Source organism: Fusarium flagelliforme (assembly GCF_020744385.1).
Source record: "Fusarium flagelliforme strain FIESC 12 MPI-CAGE-AA-0113 chromosome Unknown B0J16scaffold_1, whole genome shotgun sequence".
In the NCBI taxonomy this organism is placed as follows: Eukaryota; Fungi; Ascomycota; class Sordariomycetes; order Hypocreales; family Nectriaceae; genus Fusarium; species Fusarium flagelliforme.
This window is the reverse complement of record NW_025763503.1, coordinates 2253465-2277526: the sequence shown is the minus strand read 5'-3', so window position 1 is coordinate 2277526 and position 24062 is coordinate 2253465. Positions and strand designations below refer to the sequence as shown.

Below are 24062 nucleotides of genomic sequence, written 5' to 3'. Positions count from 1 at the left end.
TTTGCTCGAGGCAATAGGGGCGTGTGTTTGAATAAAATAATAGAGGATGATGTGTTTGGACAAGCTTGAAGGTGTTTGAAGTGCTTGTTCAAGGTGGAAGAGATGTGGTGGATGATGTTGAGGGAAGAAGGAAGAGAAGAGGGAGAAGCGAGGAAGTGTGGATTTTATAGCTGGGATTTGGGAATCTCAGAAGGGGCCGTGACTCACTGCAAGATATCCCCCAAGGGCTAAAGAAAGAGAAGAAGCCTAAGCTTTAGGCTCGGTTTTCTGCGTGGAGGAGATGCAGAGGAGATGTGCTGCCCCTCCTGTGAAGGTTGTTGTGAGAGAGTGAGGTGCACAGGGAGTGAAAGGTGGGAGGTTTGGATGAGCACACTAGGAAATAAAAACAAACGCTCCGAGCAACCACTTTGCAGTGCAAGTCCCTGTGAGTTAGGAGCGATATCGGGTAGCTGCAGGCAGTGGCAGATTTGACATTGAGATTTGAGGAAGGGGACGGGCGCAGGCAGGTTCGATGCCGAGACCGGGCACCAGCTGGCAACATCAAATTGGCAACAATTAAGAGCCCAATCCTCTGAATTAATATCTAATAGTATTGCTAGATCATTCTAGAGCATATTACAGGACAATAACCATTTATGAATGTGTTGAGGTGGTCATAAACGCCGAGTTACAGTGCTGCATTGCGGGCAGTTTGTCTACAGGGGCCACTACTCAGATTGTAACACTGCCTGGAAACTAGCTGCCAACACTATGACGTGACTGACAACCATGGAAAGCACACCGACGATTTCCTACATCCAGCATGAGTGTCTTTGTAGACAAACATGGTAAACTTTGTGTATTGCTAACTTCCATTGAATACTAACATGGACATCCAGATGGAGGCTACCTCTGCAAACAACTACAACCTGAACAAGTCACAACAATCACAAGCAGAAAAGGGGGAACACAAACTATTCAAACGACTCGGTTTATCGATTATATCGGCTTGCTAAAGCTACGGATTGTAAAAATGAGGAGGCGAGGAATCTCATCGCCGTATCTATCCTCTCAGCACAAGATATCCATAGCAATCACCACTTGCTTCTGTCGCCGATTCCCCCAAACGCCATACCATGCATGAATTGCGAGGCAAGGAAAACCCCAGCTCAAATACCAGCATCATCCAAAAAGTCCCTTTTCAGTTTATTAGACGGTACTGTTCTTGGCCCAAAGTCTTTCATCGCTGTCCATTCTATTAATAATCCTTGTCAGAGACTTGATCTCAGTATCGATATCCTCCAAAAGGTCCAGGCGCCGGCGCATTGTAGCCACCGGGCACCTGTGGCCATCCAGACGGCTGTCCGCTTGCGTCGGGAGGAGGATAGGGGTTTGTTGGATAGGCATTTCCACTCTCTGGCCGCAATGGCGAGTTCCTGTACCCCCCAGCTGCAGACGACATTCTTCCGTATGGGCTCAATGGTCGATTGGCAAACTCGCCAGATGCTTGTCTTGCATGGGTGGGGTTGCCAAAGCGCGGCTGACCACCACCAGCAGCCTTCAGTGTAGCATAGTCTGGAAGCTGAGTATCCCGGAGGAGAGACACCAAGGATGCAGGGCTAACCCGCGGGGCATCGAAGCTTTGGGAGGGTGGAAGGATTCCAAGCAGGAAAGTGATGTCCCTGTGCAACGCCGATGCTTGGTTTCGTCTTTGTTGGTCAAGGCGGCGGCCGGCCGCACCCTTGAGCGGCGAGACGCCTCTAGCAAGTCGCTTCGGGGGGTTGAGCTCTTCCTCGTCAAGAGCGAGAGGACGTTTTGGTGAAGCAGTTGCCCGGACATACTGAGGACGAGGGCTTTGTTCTTGCCGCGGTAGCATAGGGCTGTTTCGTAGAGAAATAGGCTGTTCAACCACAGGGACAATTTGCTTTGGTCGCATTTGCACTGCCTTAGAGATGATGATGGGGGCAGCAATTGGGTCAAACTTCTCAGTTGAAAATCTGGCTACAAAGGACTTGAGCTTGGGGTCCTCTGGGAAGAGCTCTGCCATCCGCTCCTCCAGCTTGGCGATTTGTGACAACTCGCCAAATTGCGATTCGTACTTGTGGAAATAAGCATAGAGCGGCTTGGCTTTTGATAGAGTTTCTGGCTTAGAAACCAGGCGGTTCACACAGGTCTCGAAAACCACGCGCGCATCTGTATATCGTTAGCTTCATTTTATCTAGGGAACGTGTTCAACTTACTGGTCGTGTCATCCTTGGAATGGAGATACTTCAAGTATTCTATCATGAATACCTCATCGTTGGGAAATAGACGTGCACCCCTTTCAAAGATCTTGGCGCCTACTGGATCCTTGTAAACAACCGACTCGAGCAAAGCCACAGCAACGTACACATCACTTGTGAGTCGTCCCTTTTGGCGAGCATCGGTGAATACTTTGCGCAAACCACCCTCTGACTGATTGCCTTTGCCTTGGATGCGACGCATAGCCCTTGCCAGAGAAATCCAGACATGGGAAATCGTCCGTGACAAAAGTTGCGTCTCAGCGGCATAGCCCTTTTGAATGGCAACAATGCGCTCCTCCATAGGCGATCGCTTGGGCTTGTCATCTTCGTCGTCGTCATCGTTTTGCTCGATAGATGCTTGGACCGGATCTTGTGCAGCCGCTTGCTTCAGTGTTGAGACTTCCAACTTCTCCCGCTCTTTGACCTTGTCGCCCATCTCGTACAATGTTTCGAGCACATCATCGTAGGGCTTGCGGACAGCTTGCGCAAACTCGGCCTTGTCAACTTCCTTGCCTGGGTAGTTCACCTCAATGTGATCAGCATGCTTGAATGCAAGCAATACACTCTCGCGGTTTGCTCGGATTCCCTCTAGTAGCAATTCTGTGCCCATCTCTTTGTCGTTCTCACGGATGTCGTTTTGGAAACACCATTCGGCTGCATCAACCCAAATCTCAGGCCAAAATCGCAGTGCCATCAAGGCTTGCTTATAGACATAGAGAACTCGCTGGTTGTATGTCTTCGGCTCGTCGGCCTTCAACACAAGCGGGTCTTCCTTTTCCCAGGCAATCCATTTCTTCCACATTTCAACTTGGTCCTTGAACTCCTGGTCTCCGTTAAAGCCTGGAGCAGGTGGGAGCCTTGGGAGGTTAGTGCGCTTGAGGTGCCGAGTAATGTTGTCCAATGCGATATTGGCACTCTTGGCTGACATGTAGCCTGGCGAGCGTTCTTGGATAAATTTGCGGCCCTGGTTATGTTAGCTTATTTCTTAGGTAGCGGAACAATGAAACGTACAGTCATTTTGTTCAGTCCCATTTCAAATTGATCATACTCTTTCCAGAGATTGTTGACAGTCAACATGGGGACAGCGATAGCACGCTGATATATCTTGCGCAGCTGGTCCATCTTCTGCTGATCTTGCCATCCTGTTCCGCCGATTTGGCCTGGTCCGTTCTTGACGAACTGAACATAGTCCTGCCAGATGTTGCCAGAATCTCGGTCCACGCCGATGTTGTCAATTACAAATTCGTAAGACTGAGTGATCGTCCGGCGAGCCTGGCCAGATGGATCATTGTTCAAGTCGTTACGACGACGGATGTAGTTTAGATAGACTGTCCACAGCTTCACATTAGGAACAGTCATGAGACATCTTCCGAAAAGCTGCTCAGCATCGACAAAGTTATCGAGTCCAAGCTCCATCTCAATATAATCGACCCAAATGTCAGCCTGCGGCGGCCGTTAGTACATATATCACAGGCAAGGGACAGGCTTACTCACAGCTTGAGGGAAGATCTCGAGGAAGCGGTTGTAAGTACTTCTAGCCTGGTCCAATCGGCTGGAACGCCTGTGGTCGGCTATCAAGTTAAGCCAGGCATCCATATCCCCACGAGGATCCTCTTTGACACGGGCTTCTAGAAGAGCAACAGGATCGAGACCAGCTAAGACCGGTGTCACATTGGAAGGAACAGCAGGAGGGACAGGAGCATGAGTTGGAGCTGTAGAAATGTGTTCATCAGACGTAGTGGAAGGGCCAGGGTGGTTTTGGGTAGGGACTGCATCCATTTGAGGAGCGGCATTGGCAGGTTGCTCATCTTCATCTTCATCCTCGTCATCAGAAGCCTCAACTATGAAGCCACCCGACATCTTGGGCTTAGAAACCTGGCGTTGAGGGGTACCAGAAGCAGCTGGTTCGGTAGCTGGTGCAGGTGTGCCAATTGTGACCGACTCGGGATCATATTCTCCCCCCTCATCTTCTGAACCATTATCCGCTGCATCGGCATCACCAGAGGCAAGAGAGTCTTGAGCATAGTTATCAACTTGTTCCTCGCTATGCTGAACTTGATCACCCTGCGCCCCAATATCCTCCGCGCCCCATGAAGTACCTTCGGAAGCCATCCTGCAAATTTCTCGGTCGCGATTCAAGCGATTTCGGTGGGCGCGTCGGCGAAGGCCGCGGGACCAAGAACGATCAAGTCTGAGTCAATGACAGCTTGGGAATGCAACAAAACCAGCGGTAGCTACTCGAAGTAATCGCGGATGTTTCGGTCGAAGGAGTGCGATATGCCCGATCTAGGGAGTGCGATCCTTGACGATACGGATGACGATCTGGTGAGATCTGTCGCGAACACGCCAAGCTCAGTCAAAGAGCTGCGCCAGCTGGCTCTGGAGCAATTGGGACCGAATTATTGCAGCGCTCGAAAATAAAGGTCGAAAACGGCGAAACAACTAAGCATGAAATATAAGCCGTGTCGAAGGGGATCGAAGCGTCGTGTTGAGCTGCGCGCGGGTGTTTTTTTGACGAGCGCATCAAAGTCTGATTGATAGCTCCAACAAAGAATATGCTTTGAACAAAGCAGCTACGGCAGAAACCCCGAATGAGCTTAGTGAAGCCAAAGGCGGTGAAGTCCCAGTAAGGAGCCTGCTGTACCCGTTTAAGAGCCGCACTTTGGTGGGTCATCTCCATACATAAAGGCAAAAATCGTGATAGGCCACACTGAAGAAGTTTAAGTCTTTGATGTATGACAATGAACAGCATTTATTTTCGAGTAATTATCTCGAGTATTTCCTGTCTTTCTGTTGAATAAGAATCTTTCAATAATATCCTGATGACTAATAGGAAAGAGCAATGCAATACTATAAATCATTAACCACCCTAGACCTTTCTTCAGGAATATCAAAGAACTTCGCCTTTGCTCTCTAAGATGTACAAAGTGAATGTCTAAGAATCGGCCCAGGATGAACACTACAGCATGACCCACCTGCTTTTGTCTTTGATGCGTTCAGCAGTGATAGTATTCACTTGTTACTGCCTTGTATAGGTGAGTCTCCATGTATGTATCTGGCTATTTTTGTCTCCCAGGCTCCTCTACAGGTAACGAACCAATCACATAGAGGTATCACATGACGCTTGAGTCGCGTATGTTCAACGCAACCTCTCTACGCGGGTGTGTGACCGCCTAACGCGTCCCACTATCGATAGGTAGCTCCTCACATTTTGGACGCCCAGGGCAAGTCATCTCCCATCGCAACCACGAATCGATCCGCTCTTGTTTTCTTTTACCCATGCTCCTGGTCCCTCCTGTCCCCTCGCATAAGGCAGTCCAGTCCAGGTGCTAAGCTATCCATCGAAACTAAAATACTCCATCCACCATCCACTCCTCTGTCCCCTTCTCTCTCCTCTTGCATCTCACATCTCATCGCACTTCTTCCCACATCAACTTTGTCTCGTACCAAAGACTTAAGATACTATTCTCCGTATCCTTCCCATTCTACACTGTCTTTTTGCCGTCACTATCTGCACTACGTGCTCTGTATCACGACTTTTCCCGATAATACCCTTCCACCTATATCAAAATGTCTGTCGTCTCGCTCTTGGGTGTTAATGTTTTGAACAACCCTGCCAAGTTCACCGACAAGTACGAATTTGAGATCACATTCGAATGCCTCGAGCAGCTGGAGAAGGGTTCGTGCCACTTTGTCCAGATTGCAAAAACCACAGCGCTAATGCAAAATAGATCTTGAGTGGAAGCTCACCTACGTTGGATCCGCTACTAGGTACGCAACAACTTGACCGCGATCTCTCACACCGCTTCTTCTAACACTTCCCAGCGATCAGTACGACCAAGAACTCGACTCCCTTCTCGTCGGTCCTATCCCAGTCGGCGTCAACAAATTCGTCTTTGAGGCCGACGCTCCTAATACCTCTCGCATTCCCGACGCTGAAATCCTCGGCGTCACTGTCATTCTTCTGACCTGCGCCTACGATGGACGCGAATTCATTCGCGTCGGCTACTATGTCAACAACGAATATGACTCCGAAGAGCTGAACGCTGAGCCCCCCACCAAGCCTATCATTGAGCGCGTGAAGCGAAACGTCCTGGCTGAGAAGCCCCGAGTGACTCGATTCGCCATTAAGTGGTAAGTCAACCATTAGCTTGTAACAGATCTTAAATAAATCTAACTTAACTCTAGGGACTCTGAGGCTTCTGCTCCCGCCGAGTACCCTCCTGAGCAGCCCGAGGCCGACCTGGTCGCCGACGGTGATGAATACGGTGCTGAGGAGGCCGAGGAAGAGGCTGCTGAAGAAGCTGCCGAGGAGGAAGCCAAGTCCAAGGCCAAGGCCACCAATGGAGAAGATTCAGAGATGGCTGGCGTTGAGAACGAGGACGAGAACGCCGCCGATGAGGACGAGCTGTCGGACGATGGCAGTGTCGACATTGAGGGCGAAAGTGAGGATGAGCTTGAGGAGGAGGAGGGTGAAGGCGAGGCTGAGGCCGATGGTGATGCTATGGAGGTCGACAGCACCGAGAAGCCCGCAGCATCAACAGCCAAGCCCGTCAGTGTCGCGTCCTAAACACATCTATGGTGCAGGCAGGTAACTACGTTGACTTTTGTACGAGATGTTGTTGGACATTGCTATTAGGAGCTTTTAATATTCTGAGCAGGGCTTATTTTGTTTACATAGAGTTATGAGGACATGAAAGGGAATGATATCAGTTGGACGGAAGGTTCGGGATAGGCTAAGGTGGTCGGCAGGATTGGGCACGTATTGTACGTGGGCGTGTACGAAAAATATACCTCGTTGCTATAATGCGCGGTTATCCATGATACCAGAACATTCATCTTTTCGAGAATTTGAGCCACCGTCAGGGTATCTATCAGAAGAAGTGGCCGCCGTGAGCATAAGAGACGAAATAATTTGGTCACCTTAGGCTGGCTTCGACTAGCATTTAGGCTACTTTATATCTGTACTGTAGCCTAAGCCTTAGAGGACAATTCTTCTGATCTGACAGACTGACACCCACCTGGTCGCTTGTGTCGAAAAGGGGAAGTGACATTGGTTAAGGAAGGCATGCCAAACGTAATTGAACTTACTCAATCAACACGGGATTCGTCTGCGATAATCCAAGGTTTGGCCTTCAGCACGTGGGATGTAATCTAGCTACACCCCGCGACATGGCGCATCCTTCTCGGGGCCATCCACGTCCAGCGCCCGGTCTATGAGAAGGAGAGGGTTGCATGACGTACAGAGTTGGAGTAGGGGTTGAGTTATATGTAGTGGTTGATGGAGAGCAGGCAGATAGATGCCTCAAAGTCTATTCCACAATACCGCCCTCGTCGCAGCCGTTCATAAGCGCTTCAAAGCGAGTTGAATTGATGATCGACCAGACGCCTTTACCGGTTTACAGCCTCATTATCAAAGTCCTAGAATGCTGTTTGTCATTCTTCTGATCAAGAGTTTCCTCTGTTTCAAGCTACCATTGAGATTCGGCAGGATTCTATTTGTTGAACGAGGCTTGCGACTCGACAGCCTGCAATGAAATGACGTTTTCCTCCACGTGAACAGATAGAGTCATGGTTTGTACTCCGACTTGTTGTTTATGATGCTATGAAGAATACAAACTCAATGACAAACAGTTGTTGAGAGACCAGAGAGACTGTGGCTGAGGCACCAGGGTAACTGCATTGCTTTGAGACTTTTTAACTTGAAAACAAGGCTTTGTCTCAAACATCCGTGAATGGGAACGTGTGACATACAGGTGAGTAACAGTTGGTCTCGAAGTCACAACTCAATGCCCGCGTTCTTGGCACGCTAGATACACTGCTTATCTGCTTCACGGATCTTCGCTTACCCTACCTCTTCGAACATTAACTATCCTTACCATGGATGTTGACCGAGTGGAACTCAGCCGCAATATGCATCGGGGGCCGCCGATAGATCAGGTGCCAGCTTTGAGGATGAAGAGTAGAAATAGGTCGCCATCTTCCCCATCACATTCCCTCTGGTATATACCCATATAGTCTATATGCCTTCTTCATTCTAGTTTAACCCCAAGCTTTCTTCCAATATCACATTGAAACATCCGTCTTCCCTACCTAGAGACACACCAATGACTACGGGCTCTTCTTCAAGGGCTGTAGACAATCTTGTTAAGGCAGCTGAGCTCGCCCACCAACAATATCAACAGACTCCAACGAGTCTAGCTGCCCATATCGTCTCCCATTCAAGAAACACAGTGGAGAATCCTGTTCGCAACAGCATATCCAGTGAGCCCCAGGACACCTTTACACGGCCCCTGAGAGCTTACAGTTGCCCAACATGGGCCATGGAACACTGCCACGGGGGAACTCGAGCTTCCCTTGAGAGTGCCAACGGAAGGCTATCGATGTCTACTGAGCCTGGGCCCGTGACAGGTTCACCAAGTGACGGCTCTCATGGTATCGTGTCCCAAGATAGAGAGAATGTCCGTTACCTACGCCTAGTTGACCGTGCAACAACTCCTATCAAGAAGAATGTCGAGGACTACCCGCGTAACAAAGTCCGAGGCCGACTTGACCGGAAAGAGTGGTCTGATAACAAGCTCCTCGACCACTTTCGTGACACTAATTTTCCTCCAGAATTGACTGTTCTTCTCGACGACAAGGTGAAACGTCGCCCCCAGACCCCAGAGAACCAAGATGAGAGTTTCCGTGATCTTGCGGCGTACGAGAAGGAGCAGTACAGTCAGTCCACGTTTGAGGTATACGAGATTGGAGATGATTGTAAGCCTGTTAAGCTCAGCGCTGATGGGAACGGTGGCGGAGATGAGCCTTTACCAGATGCCGGCGATACTAGTGATGGGCAATTGGGAAATTCGGCCGACTCCGTGGATGCGCCTACAGTCTGGAAAACCATCAGCCGTGTCAACTCCGATGATTGTGCAGTAGGCAGAATCACGTATGTATTCCGTCTTTTAGCAGCTTCCCTAACCGTCAACTAACATTACTCAGTATAGTCCAAGAACCCACTCCTCTAATTCTCGCAGCTCTTCATCTGACAATGTCTCAGCACTTCGACATGTCTGAACTTCTCACCCATCTTCTCTCCGATGAGCCTAACCGCGGACGTACCCATGCCTTTATGAACCGAGCTTATGAACGATCACCCTCCTTGGCAAACTCCAGCTCTACAATTACTCCTCCGTCTTCACCAATACATTCCCCAGTCGGGATGGTAGCTTCCCTGCCCAACGTTCGCCAAAAGTCCTTCTTCTTCGTCTTCAAGTATTACACTGTAGTCAGTCCCCCTCTCGAGCCAGCTTCCTGGCAGCGTTTCGATAAGCGACCTTCGGAGAGTCGCCTTGGAGACCATATCGATGTCGCAGAGTGTGGTTCTATCCTGGCGCTATCTCTTGGAGGGAAGCCTAGGGAAGCTCCTCTCAAGATAGTAAGAAGAGAACGTGCTCAAGAAGGCATCCTATTCGAGACCTTCGGGCCGTGGCAGTTACTTGCTATTCAAAGTTTTCCTGACAACTCTCACACGGTTCGAGGAAACGAGTTCAAAAACGAAAAGAAGTACATTAATGGCCCGGATGCGTTTCTGGACTTGCTCATTTCGGAATACCGCGATGCAACAAAACGGAATCTGGTTCTCCATGAACGAATTACCAAGCTCATCACTCCTCCTGTAAGCTTCTGATACCTTAACATCACACTCTGAGTTACTAATCTTTTCAAGCCCGAGTTCATGTTTGACCCCAAGCTCCGTGACAAGCTACTCTTTGAAGATAGACACTTCACATTTATCCGCAGATACTTTTGGTCATACAACACCCTAGCCGTCATCAACACAGGCATCAAATCAATGATTGGTGCGTATTACGACACCTTCACTGAGAGTTTCTGGGCTGGATCGCATCCGATCTTGTGGCCACATGGGGAACCTGAATCGCCCGACGGCGTGGTTTATCGTCAGCATATGGCCACCGTACGTCGCGAATTTGACAAGGTTATCCAAGAACTCACAGAAGTGCTCAAGCGCAACGAGCGCACACGTAAGGAGATCGAGAATTTGAGAGATCAGCTGTTCAGTGGAAGCTCAATCAAGGAGAGCCGAAGAGCAATTGAGCAGGGTGACAATATCAGGATACTCACCATGATCAGCATGATATTCCTACCCCTGACTTTTGTAACGGTGCGTTTTCTGTATTTCTTATAGCATACATACGGAACAATCCTCACTGACACCATGTAGTCCGTCTTCGGCATGACAGTCTTCACAATTCCAGCAACAGACTGGCGCTTTGCTCTTGTGATGGTCCTAGTTTGTGTTCCCTTCATGCTTCTTATTACTTTCCTCCAAACCCGCTCCTTTGGTGTCTTGTTACGCAAACTTGGCGCTATAGGTAACGCAATCGCGCGCCTTTTCAACCGAGTCCGACGTCGCCCACGAGACACTGCTGAAACTCCTGACAACCGCCCTACCACTGCTGCTACGTCGTGTCGTAGCAGTGTCACAATGCTACTGAGGAACTTGACATCTCCCCGGGGAGAAAGAGAAGGAGACTTGGAAGAGGGCAAGGCTGAAGGAAATTGAGCATTAGCAATTCTTACAATTTCTTTTCGAGGTTATACGCTGGTCTCGTATCCCGACACTTTCATATCCTCACTTAGCGATGATTTATTCTTTTTCACACGTCCCCATTGTTGCTAGGGCTTATGACTTATGGCTTTTCATGAATGGCAGGAAAGGAGAGGGTGACTGAGTGCGGTTAACATCTAAACTCAAATTGGAACTATCTGCTAGGCAGTCTAGAATGGCATGAAATATCTGCTTGGTTTAGTCTCTTATGCTCCTGGTAGCCAAGTTTTAGGTTTCCTAGAACTCCTGCAGGGAACAGGAGCTTGAAGCCCGTCACATGGTTTTTTTTAGTAGTAATCCTCCAAAACTTCTTACATGTCTGCCCGAGTCCTAGGTTTGAATCAGTATTACATGTCGAACCAGTGGTATAACCTGGCAACAACTTGTGGTGGGATAGAGTCGCGGCGTAAGCTCTTTTATATGAGACAATTGTTCAAAATAACAAACATGTATAAACTTTGATTCATAGACACGACTCCCCGTGAGTCAATCCAACGCCCTTGACTTTAACATATATACACATCCGAGAGAAAGCCCCAAGCCAGTAGTGACATACAGCACTGAACTAGTCAGCTTGATTCATTCTCCTTCATCTACTCATTTGATACTCTCTTTCTTTTTTCTTTTTTTCCTTAGCATTTCCGTGTTACCGGCTTGCTCTTTCCCATTCACAATGTACATAAAAAGTTTAACCGACCTCTCTACCATAAGACAATTGCAAAATTGAAGTGCGCATAGAAACGGTCGGCAGACGTTGCGAACAATCTAACGTTGACATGTAGCCCAAATAAAATAGATGAAAACAAAGTCATAAGGACTTTGGAAGAAAAGGTTGAACGAATGGGGAAAAGACGAAGTGGGGGTATCGATCGTGCCGAATCGTTCATGCATTCTGCCCATCCAATATCCCTATAGCCATGCCTGTCTAATAACAGGCATTGCCTACTGTTGCCAGATGAGTGCTGTATTAAATGAAACTGTCAAAAGGAGACGCCCCGCAAAGACCGTGACGAGAACATATCGAGCGCATGATCGACACACGTTTAGCAAGAGGCGTGCTCGCCCGGTCAACAAGAAACCACTCGCTTCGGGTAGGTCCTTTGCGATCACTTTGGGAGTAGAGTAGCGACAGAAGGAAGTAACAATCGTGCTTTCGTGACGTCGTAAACCGCTCAAGGGTTTGAGGGAGGGGGGTTATGGCGCAGACGCTTTCACTGCACCATATCAACTCTCGTCCTCATCTTCTTCATCCCCTGGGCTCGCTGTGTCCGTCTTAGCTTTTTTATTCGAGGTTGTCGAGCCGGCTTCAGACTTGCGCTTTGTTCCGGCATTTCCAGCATTCTCCCCAGCAGAGTTGTCTTTCCCATCCGTGGGCTTCTCACCATCACGTTCCATGGCCGCGACTTCTTCTGCGGTAAGGAAGCGACCGCCCGGGCCGCGAGGTCTACGCATAGCATGGTTGTGTCGTGACTCGTGGAGATACGGTTTGCGTCCTTTCGACGTGAGTCGAAGCTGTTCTTCAAGCTTCTGGCGCGCAACGCGACGCTTGAGAATTCGGTGAAATTGCTTCGCATTGACGTATAAGGGCGATTCTTCTGCGCCGCTAGCAGCGGGCATGTCAGGGGATAGCGGGTGTTGCGCCTGTGCAGCCTGCATTTGCGGTGGAGCGACACCCGGTCGTGCGCCGGCATGGCTCATCATCGGCGCAGTGGGAACACCGGGGCTCGTAACCTGACTCATTCGACGGCCAGGTATTTGGGACATGCTGTTCATACGAGGAGATTGACGTCCATCCTTCTTAGCGTTGGCGCCCATGCGGGGTGAACTTTGAGGCATGTTGGGATCAGAGGGCATATAAGCATAGTTTGAACCAGAGGCAGCGGCGGTTGCGGCCATTGCAGCTGCCTGGATACCAGGCATGCCATAATGGACTTGCTGCATACCCTGCTGTGGCACTCCGTATTGTGGTTGATACATGTTGTGACCTTGATTCTGACCTTGCTGTTGTTGGGAAATAATGGGTGACGACTGCACTGGGTGCTGAGAGATGCTGTTTGTTGGTGATGTGATGTTATTAGCAGCACCAGAGTTCGCGTAGCCGGAATTTGTAGTTTGTCCTTGTTGATATTGCCCGTAGTCCATCATCCACTGAAAGACAAATCAATCGATAAGTGCCGAGGAAATACGTCCTCGTCGCGTTACTATCCGTTGACCAGGCGTCGTATAGATGGAGGCTTGTCTTGATACTTGACGCGTGATGAATGGCCCTCGTTATGAGAGTTTCGGAAGAATAGCTTCGATCACAACAATTGATCGATTTCTGCACAATACTCGAACTCAATGTTTCGTTTGGGGTATTCTTCAAGCTTATTGAGCTGAAGACGTATTTCAACGAATCGAAGGATATCCGGTAGGGGCCACAATAAAGATATTGGGCACGCGTGCGTGAGCTGACAGGTCGAAACGAGCAGATGTTGTGGCTTGACTCTGCCCTGATGATAGTGGATGCAGCGATTTACACAGCCACACTAGCAAACAAAGTGTCGAGTTGAAAGAATATCAACAAGCACAAGACAAGAAGCGACGACAGGACAGCGCTGGCTGGTCAGTTGCTTGTCTTAAGAGATCTGTCCAACCATAGACGTTAGCTCAAGTGTATATATACTGGGCTAGGGTAAGAGGAGCGGCGTAAAAACGGGGTCGGGAACGGTTGAGGTGCAGATGCGCGTCTGGAAAGCCACTCTTGATGCGTTGGCAACCCAGAGTCTCATGCATGACGGAATATGCAGAAGACGGGCCCACACCTTCCAGCCAGCCAGCTCACAAGCTATCTGCTTAGATTTACAGGGACTGTAGAAATTGATTCTCGGGGCCTCAAACTAGGATATTGCCTTCGTTGGGCAGACTTGAGGCTGTAACATAGGATGCGGCTTTGCCTAGACTTCTGGCATGAAGGTTGGTGTCATTGATCTGCCTTGCCTGCAACGACGTAGCAAAATCGGCGAACCGTCCACCCTCTGCAGCACTCAGTTCGACGACTGCTTTTGAGCGGCCGCGTCTGGGCATGCACTGATGAGCTTTGATGAAGCCAGGACAGACGAAGATGGAGCTGATTGGCTGTCATAGCTTGCTCTCTTCCGGGATTCTGGATAACTGCGGTCCTGCGCCTTGCAGCAGGGTCCGGAAGCGGGGTATTGGCTCGCCAAAGGAAGAGACTTGTAGTATAGTACAACTGCACACGCCAAGACGTGTGAAGCAAGATTAAGGAAAATGGAAATGGAAAAGCATGGGCATGAGCGATACAAAAGAAACACGTGATACATACATCTTGGAGGATTGTACCCGAGCACCAAAACTATCGCTTGGACGGCTATTGACGTTGTCAGTCTATATCAAGGTATGTACACGCAACAACGATTATGAGTGAAAGTTCAGGTAGCAACCAAAGAGCAGGATACTTGATGTACCACAGCTATTGATGATGGCATACGACGCATGCGTTGGGCGTGATTTTTGAACAAAAGACGCGTCTGGTCAATGATGTGATATCAATTCAGAGATGCTGACAGTATCTGACAACCATCGCGACACGACGCGTTTAGTGTTCGGTCAAAGAAAAACCACAAGCGATAAAGAAAGAAGAAGTGTAAGGTTCGCAGCGGTCTTGACGAAAGCAATCCAGAATCGATGAAATTCAAAGATCTGAATAGAGCAAAGAAAGTCGAATCTCTACGTACCTTTTGTGATGCAAGACGCTGATACGCGAACGCGGGTAGTCTTGAGCTTCTTGAGCTTGATCGTACAACGTCCCTTTTGAACGTCGATTAAGACAGCTCGAATATGGGGTATAGTCGCGATCCGCAGGCAAGAATCGTCAGGTGATAGACAATGCGGCCAATGGATATGAACAAGACGATACTGTCAACGATGATAGGCTTCAGAGTTGTGAGTTGAAAAGGCGAAGCGAAGTCCGGAAGAGTGCTGATTTGCTGTCAGAGCAGGGTGGGTTTGGTCCGAACTGGGGTGGGTGGATTGTCTCGGAAGAGTGACGGCTGGCCTTGTCGCGCGGCAAGTGCTGGTAGCTTCTGTCTAAATAAACGACAGGCAGCTTCAGAAAAGGCAGTTACAACCAACCAAGTGCAAATCGGGTCAGAAAAGAGTTGCCTTTCTGTGTTATGAACTCAAAATGGAAAGAGCAAGGGGTGGCGCTCGTATAAGGGGTTGGGAAGCGGCAAAAAATAATAATTTGACGGCGGAAATAAGATAACAGGTAGAATGGTGATGAATCAAGTTGGAGGTTGGTTGGATGAAATAGCGCGAAGGTTTGGGCTGTCGCGCAATGGGGGGTTTTGAGGTATTAGAACAGCTTGAGCTGAGGGCTGGGCTGGGAGCAGCAGGGGTGGGAAAGTGACAGGCCGAACTGTGATAAAAGTGATTGCCAATTGAGCGAGAGCTCGATCGTTGCTAATAACGACGCTGAACCGAAATATTGAATATTCAGGCGTTTCAGTTAGTCGGTATTATCTGTTAAGGCTGAAGCTATGAACGGATAGCTCCAGTGCTGCGCTGTGTGTTGCCTGTTAAGGTGATTTGACAGGTGTTGAGCGAATCGCAAGACTCAGAGCAAGCTTGTCGTGCGTTTGGCCAACCAAGGCGAGCAGCGCGAACAAAGCGTTTACGCGGTTGCTGGCTTGCGCGCGGGTGCGATCCAATTAAGACCAGACCAGAGATTGTTTGCGAATTGTGAATGGCTAGAGGAATAGCGAGACGGTCTGATCAAATCAAATTAATGTTTCGACAAGAGGCCTGGGACAAATAATCTGCGTTGAGTGGATGGGAGCAGAAGGATTGATTGGCCGTGAAGGAAGAAAGCCCGCGAGGAGGACGAGGAAATGCGAGAAGATGATTTGAGGGGCGGGATCCAGACTACTTCTACAATTTTTGACTGGCCAACAGTCATCAAGGTGGGTCCCGGACCTCGCCAGGTTTCTGATTGGGGAGGTCAGGGCATGACGCAAGGCCTCACGTCCAGTGCGCCTTCTGTATTGAAACGCGACTCTTTTTGCAGAAGGCCCCGGGTGTGGGGGGTGAGACAGCGACATGCTGTCGAGCTTGATGGGGGCGTCCATAGTCAAGAATTGAAGCCTCAGTCTCATGTACTTCAGGCTTCAATATCTCTCACAGCATCTTGTACACGAGTAGACAGCACTTATACTTGGGAATAATTGTCTATGATTATTCTGCTACCGTGACTCAATTACTGAATTGATAAGTCGAGTCGGCTACCAACGTTTTGTTTCCTCTACTCATCGGCATTCACAACCGCGTCCCGAGTATTCATGGAGCTTTGGACCCCGCGATGGGAGTGGTGGGAGCCGAATCCTCCCTGTCTCGTATCTGATTCACACTGAATAGGTACCTACTCAGCACGTCCTTTATCTCTGGTTTCACCTCAAACAGATTTTCTCGGTCTTCACGTACATTTAACGTTACTGATTTCTAGGCAGATCTGAACTTTCGGCGGGCTGGATGCTGTAAATGCCACCGAGTGACGACAGATGTCACGACCGAAATTCACCTGCTTACCCAGGCTTTCCCACCCCTCTCTCTTGTCGGCCGATCATTGTCTGGGCTGGAAAGACGATGGTGTATGGATGAGCTGGCAATCCGGCAGAGCTAAAATTAGCCCGTGTTTTTTTATGTACTTTTGACGTCGACAAAATAGGACGCGAGATCTTGTTTGAGCTCTAAGCTGAAGCTTTTTTAAGCTAGAGCTTTCAGGCAAAGTAAAAAAAAAGAAAAAAAGGTAGCTCGATTTGCTGTACGAAGAGCGGTGACTGGCTACGGACAGGTGCAGATTTACCCTTTCACTTACATGTCAACTTCGACAATACCTAACGTCCATGGAAAGGGGCTTGAGCGGGCAAGGCTCCAATCAAGCCACTTGGTATGGATGTATTCTTGGCCAGGCTGCTCCGTGATGTTCCTCTTTTTCTTCAAAGGAAGCTCTGCGATCTCGCGAAGTCATTGACACGTGATGGTGGGAATACCTCTATTTTATCAAGCAGGCTGCGAGAAGGACCACCATGAAAAACGATTGGCAAATGTCGGTGTGTTATCATTGGCACTCGCTCACAGATAAATCCGGCGATCTGGACCTCTTTGTCACTGGTCGCATGTTGGAGATCAGAGACATTTCCAGCCTCAATGCTCATAATCGACTTGGCTTGGCTTTGATTCTGCATCAATTTGCATGTTTGCACGTTGGAAAAGTAGCTCCACAGCGCCATGATCCACGTGCATAATCCCTTGGACGTAGTACTACTGTATCTACAGTACAGTGCCTGTACCTACTACGCGAGCAGCAAACTTCGCTTGCATCGAAAGGGCGCACACATATCGAGTATGAGGGTACTGGATTCTTCCAAAATGTTCGCGAAGCAGAGGCAAGCGTATTGTTTCCTCTTCTCACGTTACTGCCGTAAAGCTCTGTCGTCAATGTGTTCAATCCTGGAAGCTGCTCATACCGGCCGCAGTAGCTCGATCGTTCGTACGTAAGACCTACGGAGTCGGTGAGTGGCCGTGGATCCTTGGCTTTGTGGATCGCCATCAAGTACACGGCCGTCGCACCTCAATAGGAATATGCGGGACGACCTGCCGAAGGGTCCGCATGTGGACGAGGAGCTCTGTGTGCCCTGTCCAGTTGCACGCGGACGCGGCGCGTACCTTCAATTGACGTCTTGTTACTCCGTATACTCAGGGCCGTAGGTTGTTCAGACTGATGCTATGTCATCACCCTCTTAAAACGCCAAGTTGCAGATTGATACTGATAAAAGCAAGATCAAGTCAGAGAGCAATTCATGTGCTATTCAACGGGGGTATTACAACGATGTGTTGTCGGATGTGCTTGATCTCATACATCGCCTTCCATGCACTGTCATGGCCATGAGTGCCAGGCCGCAGGGTCATATCGCCTCTCAGTTATAGATACATTGCCTGCTTGTTTCTTCGTGTATCGCACGTCGTCTCAAATTGTGGGGGCTTGGTTAGGTGGTGTGTGTCCCTGTGTCTTGCTGCGCAGCTGCTGGCAATGATGGTGTTTGTGGATGACTGGATGCATGCGCATGGTTGGCCAGTTGTCACAATTTGGCTTGTGGCTTGGGATAAGATTTTGATGGTGTGGTTGGGTAGAGACCCGTCATCTTACTCCTCTCTTCCGTTCTCTGTTTGTTTTTGATACAGAAAAGAAGGGTGCTGTAAGCTTGATTGAGTATGGGGCTTCCGTTGATAGAACTGAGGATTCGACATGGATCGATTGGTTACCAGCTTGTACCAGGGATCGATAATATTCCGATTGGCCTCGACCCATAGTTAGTGTATTCAAGATGGAAATCAACAGCACCTCGGACCATGATGTAGTGTTTACCTTCCTGCAATAAGTGATCGAGGTAGCGGATGACGGGATACCTGTGCCATCTTGGACCGCACCCCAATCATCGCATCTCACAACATCAATGCATGCAGCCGCCCTACCTATGATCTAGGACTGCAGGTATACCAGCCCAATCTCGACAGCCATGTCGCCGCAATACTTCTGAGACGATGACCTACTTGGCAACGGCACACATCGTACCGACATGGAAAGCCTAACGGGCTGCCTATTCAGCCAGTTTGTCTCGGGCTCGGGCTCGGGCCAGCCAGATGTTGTCTCCTTGATGCCAGCTGCTCGTGAGAACATAACTCAAATGCTTGACGTCGATAACTTCCCAACATCGGCCCATCTACAGTACGTACATCATCGGCCTGGCAATACGTACGCCATCACTTCATCGTAAAGCCCGATCGGCTTGCGGTATCCTGTAGCCTACGACCGCCTCGTCTTGGACGGAGATGAAGCCGTCCTGTCACAACTGTAATGTCCGATCATCACCTCAGCCGTAATTTTCTCACCTTTTCAGGCTTTAATGCTGGTCATGTGAGTGTTAACCAACCCGTCACTATCACAGTAACATGATTCATGCCTTTGCAGTTTAATTCAACTTACAATATGACCGTTCTAGAGTTATTCTCCCGAAACTAGGCCCGGGTCGTACGCGACCGTCACAAATTGGGACATCACCAGCTTGTCGTACGGTTCTGATTCGCCATTAACCATCTTTAAATTTCATCCAATACCCTGGCTGCGCGCTTATTCCACCCACTCATATAAAGTTGTTCACGACATCACGTTCCAGACGCGTCCCAGCCCCTGGCCTAAGCCCGTTGTTAGCCTCCGTTTCGTCCCTGCTAGCTTCAGCTCATTTGGCGTGACAAGCCAAAGCCCTTGCGATCACCTCTCATTCGTTGTCGCCGTTGCGCTCCTCGATGGGCTCCTCTCCTGTGCTTAGGGGCCCTTGGGCGGCGCGAGCCGACGATCGTCATCTCGGGCCACGGCGATTGCGTCTTTGTTCGGCAAGACATTGCTTCCTTTCCATCGCGATGCGTAATTTCCGATTGTTCTGATGGACCCATTCGGCTATCGGGATGAACAATCGTCCCCTGCGTCTTTCTGTATGTACCGTCTGATATCCGTAGACAGCAAATACTATGAGCAAGCTTTCCGTTAGCTGACATACAGGACGCTCGCGTGTATTGGTTGATAGAATAGCTGCATCTGGAACTTGAAAGCATATATGGACATTTCAGTATAGGGTAGCCTCAGCACGACATGCATGTAGATGGAAGTTGAAACTTACTCAATGTGCAAAAAGAAGATACATGTAACGAATGGAAGTATAAAGATGGAATTATATTTACGAGGTTCTGGTCTTATTTGAGGCCATACATTTAGGTTTGACTGTGCCATCAAACCTACGATTTAACCCGGGACCAATGCACACAGACAGCTGTGACTTACACGACGCAGGCACATGAGTTTGACAGAGTTTGTACAGCTGATAGTCCTGAGCGTGAATATAGAATTGTGAGTGTGGCAACATCATATACTTGATGTCAGCGTTCTCAGGTGTGCATGCAATACAAGGAGTTATTACGAAAAGTTTAGGTACATGCAGCCTTCTGGGAAGGTAATAGAACGTTGAACAGAAGAGGGCTGTGTCAGGCGTACGATAGTGGCGAGGATAAGTGACTCCAATGCGCCATGAACTCTGCACAGGACATCACAAACGCAAGACAGAATTTGAGCCTGGACCTGATATACGGCCGAAAAAACACAGGAGAAGGCTGTATGGCGTGTGCAAGACCGACCGCTTGTGTTGTCATTATCAATGTCAATGGCGTGTTTGCTTACCCTAATCAAGAGCGGAAGGAAAGCCATGATCCGGGCGGATGGCTAAATGGCAAGGAGCCGGAAAAGGCCTGAGGTTTCCGAGTAACTTCTAGAAGGATCATTCTTTGAAGGATATTGTAGAATTGACCGCTAGGAAGCGCAAGGCATAGCAAGGGACTGGTTCGAAGTTGAGTAGATCGACTAAGTGGCCCAGGGACTCTCCTTGGAAGTGTTCTTTAGTTATTTCTGATTTATTATTATTCTTAGGATTCTCTAGTATATTGCTCAACACCGGATTAACGCAGTGTCTCAGTATACTTCGGCATGGTATATCCATAGCGCTTATTCGAGAACTTGCTCGGCCATGGAAACTGGAAGACCAGATTAGCATTCGTGCCCACAAAGTCACTTGTGCAGACTTTACTTACCAGCGCTACCAGTGTTGTCAGGTTCAACGTATGTCTTGGTGACCTTACCATCCTCCACCTTGAGAGCATATCGCTTACCGCGCATACCACCGAAGACAGCGTAAGCCTCGAAACCGAGGTCCAGGGCCTTGGTGAACTCGCCGGTTGGGTCACCAAGGAATCGGATCTTGAAATTGATTGGGTTAGACAAGCTCAGATTAAGCCACGAACGGGGCGAGTTGTGAATATCGAGGTGGACTTACTCCGGTCTGCTTGGCGGGGTCGAGCTGCTCGCTCCATGCCTTCATGCTGTGACGGGAGTTAGCATCATGTGAAACAAAAAATTGTCTAGGAACCTACACAAAAGGGTCATTGACGGAGACGACAAAGACTTGTCCAGCCTGCTTGAGCTTGGGGTGGTTGATGTATGAGGGGACGTGCTTGCTGGAGCATGTACCAGAGAAAGCAGCAGGGACGCCAACGATGTATCCATTGGACGTCTTAAACTCCTCGGCGAGATTGACTTTGTTTCCGGGGGAATCTTCGAGGAGAACATCAAGGTCCGGGACTTCTTGCCCGACACGGACCGAAGCTCGAGGGGTAGAGTGGAAGCCGCGAGCCGCCACGGAGACGGGGGCGGAGGGCCTGGCGAAGGCAATACGTCGGAGAGGAGCTCGGAAAGACATGATCGATGATGGGTTGAGGCAATTCAGAGGGATTTTGGGTTCGTTCGGAGAGGTTCTGCACGGCAATTGTTGTTGAGGTTCGTAGGTTTTGTTGGTGGAGCTTTGAAGCTCTAGGCAGGGGACCTCAGCTTTCTACGGAATGACATCACGCACGACGAGCTCCACCGCCCTGTCACAAGCTCGGAGCTTTGGTTGAGGATTGAGGTCCTCACCAAACATTGCATTTTGCATACCTAGGTACCTAGTTAGCCATGAATATGAATAATGCAAAATATTTTGGAATATGAGAGATGCAAAGAAGGAACGGACAGTAGCTGACGTGTGAATGCAGCCCTTTTCTCGACAAGTAAGCATTACTCCCGAAACCTGTAAACCTGCACCTGATTCTTGGATTCGACCAGAGCATCAATTTTTGCTTTATACATCTATCCATGTCTTCTGGGATTAACGGCTTCCTTGGATCTGTAATGAAATTTGTAGTACAATTGAAATTAAACCAGCGGGAATGGATGCTATCTACAACAGACAACAAACGATGGAGTGTCTGCCTTACTTCAGTGGATATGTTAGTAGGCAGGTACTCTATTCAATCCTTACCTGCCTGGGCAAGTCATTCACCTTTAATAGGTAGGTACCTACTAGGTAGGGACTTAATAATAAGTGAACGCATGTGGAGTACTGGCATGATTATTTTGGGAACCTCCTTCCTCAAGCACATTCTCCCACCTCGCCAAATAACCTCGCAAAACACGAACAAGGAATCTTCAGTTGCATGGTATATAGCCGTCCTCGCTACCTCTACTGTAAGCTGCAATCTTGAATACCTATGTGTAGCTGTTAAGTAACCATGAGCAGCTGCAGATGATATAAATACTACTTTCATCGTACACTGTCTAGACCTCGGAGAACAGTATCATGGAATCTTTCGACCATATCAAATACTCAACTTCGAGCTGCAAGCATTCTGCAAATCATATAAACAGCCAATACCAGCAAAAGGGCTCTGTCATACATCGAGAAAATAAGAACCCGTCACCGTCAAGCCTGCCACTCACATACACGCTACCTACCTGGCTTCAACATGCTCATGTGGTTCATACCGTCGACTTTAAAGTCGAGAGTGATTGTGCAAGAGACAGTCAGGGTATAGAAAGCGGCATCTTCATCCGGACTCACAAGACTAGGATGCATGGCGACCTCTTCATCCCCCGTCAGAATCCAGAGTCAGGTCGATATGAGATTGTACGCCAGGAATAGGATAACCTGGTTCTTCACAAGGATTACGACTCTGAGTGTGCAGTCGGGATACTTTACAAAAAAGACTACAATATCTCTTTCGACTACATTCTACGCCTGGTGCCTCTGCCAGAAGACAGGACCCGTGATACCTTGGTTCAACGCAAATATGGCGACCATAACTTGCCCCCTTCAGACTCGATCGGATGGGTGACGGCTGTCATTCAGGTGCTAGGAACACATCGCATGTTGATAGATGAGGAGCCTGACGATTGGTACATCGACGATAGGGGAGTGTTCCAGGAACGTGGGAGGGAGAGGACTGAAGTTCAGGACATGGTTTATTGCGGGATCTCTACCATACTGAACTACAAGCCCGACAAATGAGCCGTATCATATAGACGCATATAGCCAGGTATAGACGACACTCGAGCCAGAAATGGCGAGCTGTTACAAATACCACACGAGAGACATTGCAAGTTGCATATACCTTAATGAGAACTTGCCTTCTCGGTACGTTGCGTGACTTGTTATTAGTCACTTAATATATTGGCTTTGTTAATCTGAAAGGGATACAGTTACGTAGCAGACCCCCTAATGCTATCCATCCTTGACATCACTTGCAAGCCGGAGCAATATGGCCGCTGCTGTTTCAAGAGGCTTAATGGGTGAGTTTGATTCCCACAAGGAACTATTTTTGCACATATATACTATTGTATGATCCTTTAGCATTGACTTTTTGCCCTTGTCAGACACAAGGATAAGACAGGGCATAAGATGATGAGCATGTCTCGAGACAGCCGGCAAAGCCGATGTAGAGGGTTTAGCAATCTGATACCGGAATCAACCGAGCCTGGGTATGGGTTGTTGCATAAAAGATAACATGAATCCCACTCGACTGTATGCATGTATTTTTGTACACGATGGAGACAAACTAGGCTCGTCCCGTTGGCAAGGTGGTCTTCGTTTCAGAATTGACCAAGGATTTAAACGACTGACATACGGAGCCCCGGATGGGGAATTAGTGGAAGAATCACATCATCTGTGCTTTATAACTTTGATCACGCACGTAAAGAACATACATAAGAAGATCAAGTGGCCCCCTCCTCGCGTATTCGGAAGAACCGGTCGTCGGCTGTATGTTTCATTTCTTCCAGCTAGTGAAGTTGACATGTAAGATAGTAGCATCGGCATGCCTGTATCGTACGCCAGGCACAATTCTCCTATAGGCTAATAAGAGAGAGCTTATGACCTGAAGCCAGTCAGCTTACTGTTGTTATGTATGTATTAGTGAGTACAAGTACAAGGTCGAGATATCACTGACCTTAGTTACAAGCACGTGGGGAAGCGGCTTCTCTTAATCCTGACAGTCTGCTCTGTAGTTCGTGCCTGAGACCCATAAGGTACATAAATCAGGATGAGCTGAGGTCAGAAATGACAGGTCTAAACGCGGGACATTTCGCCGTTGGCCGTGGAGTCGGCGAACAAGCTATAATTACGTTACAAGCAAGGAGTGCTGGTACAGGCGGACCTAGCCACAACTACCATTGGATGATATAGACGTTGGCTGGGTCTTGAACGTTGGTT

General features: G+C 48.8%; 8 protein-coding genes across 8 annotated transcripts; 3 read left to right on the top strand and 5 right to left on the bottom strand.

Moving 5' to 3' along the window:
* Positions 1-958: 958 nt before the first annotated feature.
* Positions 959-4796, bottom strand: B0J16DRAFT_278174 (uncharacterized protein). Its single transcript, XM_046123828.1, has 4 exons — positions 3756-4796; positions 3273-3704; positions 2220-3225; positions 959-2172 (listed from the first exon to the last, which is right to left on the bottom strand). The coding sequence occupies exons 1-4, from the start codon at positions 4371-4373 to the stop codon at positions 1265-1267; spliced, it is 2964 nt and encodes a 987-aa protein (XP_045988723.1). The 5' UTR covers positions 4374-4796; the 3' UTR covers positions 959-1264.
* Positions 4797-5831: 1035 nt separating this feature from the next.
* Positions 5832-6831, top strand: B0J16DRAFT_377537 (histone chaperone ASF1; the record flags this gene model as incomplete). The annotated part of the gene is made up of 4 exons (XM_046130848.1): positions 5832-5940; positions 5993-6032; positions 6087-6395; positions 6450-6831. The coding sequence occupies 4 exons, from the start codon at positions 5832-5834 to the stop codon at positions 6829-6831; spliced, it is 840 nt and encodes a 279-aa protein (XP_045988722.1).
* A 1208-nt stretch (positions 6832-8039) lies between these two features.
* On the top strand, positions 8040-10933 carry B0J16DRAFT_12770 (cora-like Mg2+ transporter protein-domain-containing protein). Its single transcript, XM_046121723.1, has 4 exons — positions 8040-9195; positions 9249-9924; positions 9976-10431; positions 10492-10933. Exons 1-4 carry the CDS (start codon positions 8369-8371, stop codon positions 10831-10833), a joined length of 2301 nt encoding a protein of 766 aa, XP_045988721.1. The 5' UTR covers positions 8040-8368; the 3' UTR covers positions 10834-10933.
* Positions 10934-12102: 1169 nt separating this feature from the next.
* On the bottom strand, positions 12103-13020 carry B0J16DRAFT_260492 (CCAAT-binding transcription factor (CBF-B/NF-YA) subunit B-domain-containing protein; the record flags this gene model as incomplete). The annotated part of the gene is made up of 1 exon (XM_046123249.1): positions 12103-13020. One exon carries the CDS (start codon positions 13018-13020, stop codon positions 12103-12105), a length of 918 nt encoding a protein of 305 aa, XP_045988720.1.
* Positions 13021-13566: 546 nt separating this feature from the next.
* B0J16DRAFT_327401 (uncharacterized protein) lies at positions 13567-14268 on the bottom strand. Its single transcript, XM_046126096.1, has one exon. It carries the CDS (start codon positions 14199-14201, stop codon positions 13905-13907), a length of 297 nt encoding a protein of 98 aa, XP_045988719.1. The 5' UTR covers positions 14202-14268; the 3' UTR covers positions 13567-13904.
* Positions 14269-18929: 4661 nt separating this feature from the next.
* On the bottom strand, positions 18930-19814 carry B0J16DRAFT_12577 (uncharacterized protein). The gene is made up of 2 exons (XM_046121691.1): positions 19614-19814; positions 18930-19537 (listed from the first exon to the last, which is right to left on the bottom strand). The coding sequence occupies exons 1-2, from the start codon at positions 19721-19723 to the stop codon at positions 19171-19173; spliced, it is 477 nt and encodes a 158-aa protein (XP_045988718.1). The 5' UTR covers positions 19724-19814; the 3' UTR covers positions 18930-19170.
* A 550-nt stretch (positions 19815-20364) lies between these two features.
* B0J16DRAFT_327385 (Redoxin) lies at positions 20365-21540 on the bottom strand. Its single transcript, XM_046126095.1, has 4 exons — positions 20914-21540; positions 20817-20862; positions 20575-20740; positions 20365-20517 (listed from the first exon to the last, which is right to left on the bottom strand). The coding sequence occupies exons 1-4, from the start codon at positions 21237-21239 to the stop codon at positions 20489-20491; spliced, it is 567 nt and encodes a 188-aa protein (XP_045988717.1). The 5' UTR covers positions 21240-21540; the 3' UTR covers positions 20365-20488.
* Positions 21541-22047: 507 nt separating this feature from the next.
* Positions 22048-22955, top strand: B0J16DRAFT_366326 (uncharacterized protein). The gene is made up of 2 exons (XM_046130082.1): positions 22048-22383; positions 22497-22955. The coding sequence occupies exons 1-2, from the start codon at positions 22321-22323 to the stop codon at positions 22860-22862; spliced, it is 429 nt and encodes a 142-aa protein (XP_045988716.1). The 5' UTR covers positions 22048-22320; the 3' UTR covers positions 22863-22955.
* The last annotated feature ends 1107 nt before the right edge of the window (positions 22956-24062 follow it).

What these genes read in the sequence shown, in the direction of transcription:
- B0J16DRAFT_278174 (XM_046123828.1), bottom strand. Translation starts at nt 4,373, where the DNA reads ATGGCTTCCGAAGGTACTTCATGGGGCGCGGAGGATATTGGGGCGCAG. An exon ending in TCGAGATCTTCCCTCAAGCT is followed by an intron (nt 3,705 to 3,755) that starts GTGAGTAAGCCT and finishes CGGCCGCCGCAG; the next exon opens with GCTGACATTTGGGTCGATTA. An exon ending in TTCCAAGGATGACACGACCA is followed by an intron (nt 2,173 to 2,219) that starts GTAAGTTGAACA and finishes AACGATATACAG; the next exon opens with ATGCGCGCGTGGTTTTCGAG.
- B0J16DRAFT_12770 (XM_046121723.1), top strand. Translation starts at nt 8,369, where the DNA reads ATGACTACGGGCTCTTCTTCAAGGGCTGTAGACAATCTTGTTAAGGCA. An exon ending in TGTGCAGTAGGCAGAATCAC is followed by an intron (nt 9,196 to 9,248) that starts GTATGTATTCCG and finishes AACATTACTCAG; the next exon opens with TATAGTCCAAGAACCCACTC. An exon ending in CCAAGCTCATCACTCCTCCT is followed by an intron (nt 9,925 to 9,975) that starts GTAAGCTTCTGA and finishes AATCTTTTCAAG; the next exon opens with CCCGAGTTCATGTTTGACCC.
- B0J16DRAFT_327401 (XM_046126096.1), bottom strand. Translation starts at nt 14,201, where the DNA reads ATGTATCACGTGTTTCTTTTGTATCGCTCATGCCCATGCTTTTCCATT.
- B0J16DRAFT_12577 (XM_046121691.1), bottom strand. Translation starts at nt 19,723, where the DNA reads ATGGCACAGTCAAACCTAAATGTATGGCCTCAAATAAGACCAGAACCT. An exon ending in ATCTTCTTTTTGCACATTGA is followed by an intron (nt 19,538 to 19,613) that starts GTAAGTTTCAAC and finishes TATGCTTTCAAG; the next exon opens with TTCCAGATGCAGCTATTCTA.
- B0J16DRAFT_327385 (XM_046126095.1), bottom strand. Translation starts at nt 21,239, where the DNA reads ATGTCTTTCCGAGCTCCTCTCCGACGTATTGCCTTCGCCAGGCCCTCC. An exon ending in ACCCCGCCAAGCAGACCGGA is followed by an intron (nt 20,741 to 20,816) that starts GTAAGTCCACCT and finishes ATCAATTTCAAG; the next exon opens with ATCCGATTCCTTGGTGACCC. An exon ending in TGACAACACTGGTAGCGCTG is followed by an intron (nt 20,518 to 20,574) that starts GTAAGTAAAGTC and finishes CTGGTCTTCCAG; the next exon opens with TTTCCATGGCCGAGCAAGTT.
- B0J16DRAFT_366326 (XM_046130082.1), top strand. Translation starts at nt 22,321, where the DNA reads ATGCTCATGTGGTTCATACCGTCGACTTTAAAGTCGAGAGTGATTGTG. An exon ending in TTGTGCAAGAGACAGTCAGG is followed by an intron (nt 22,384 to 22,496) that starts GTATAGAAAGCG and finishes CGCCAGGAATAG; the next exon opens with GATAACCTGGTTCTTCACAA.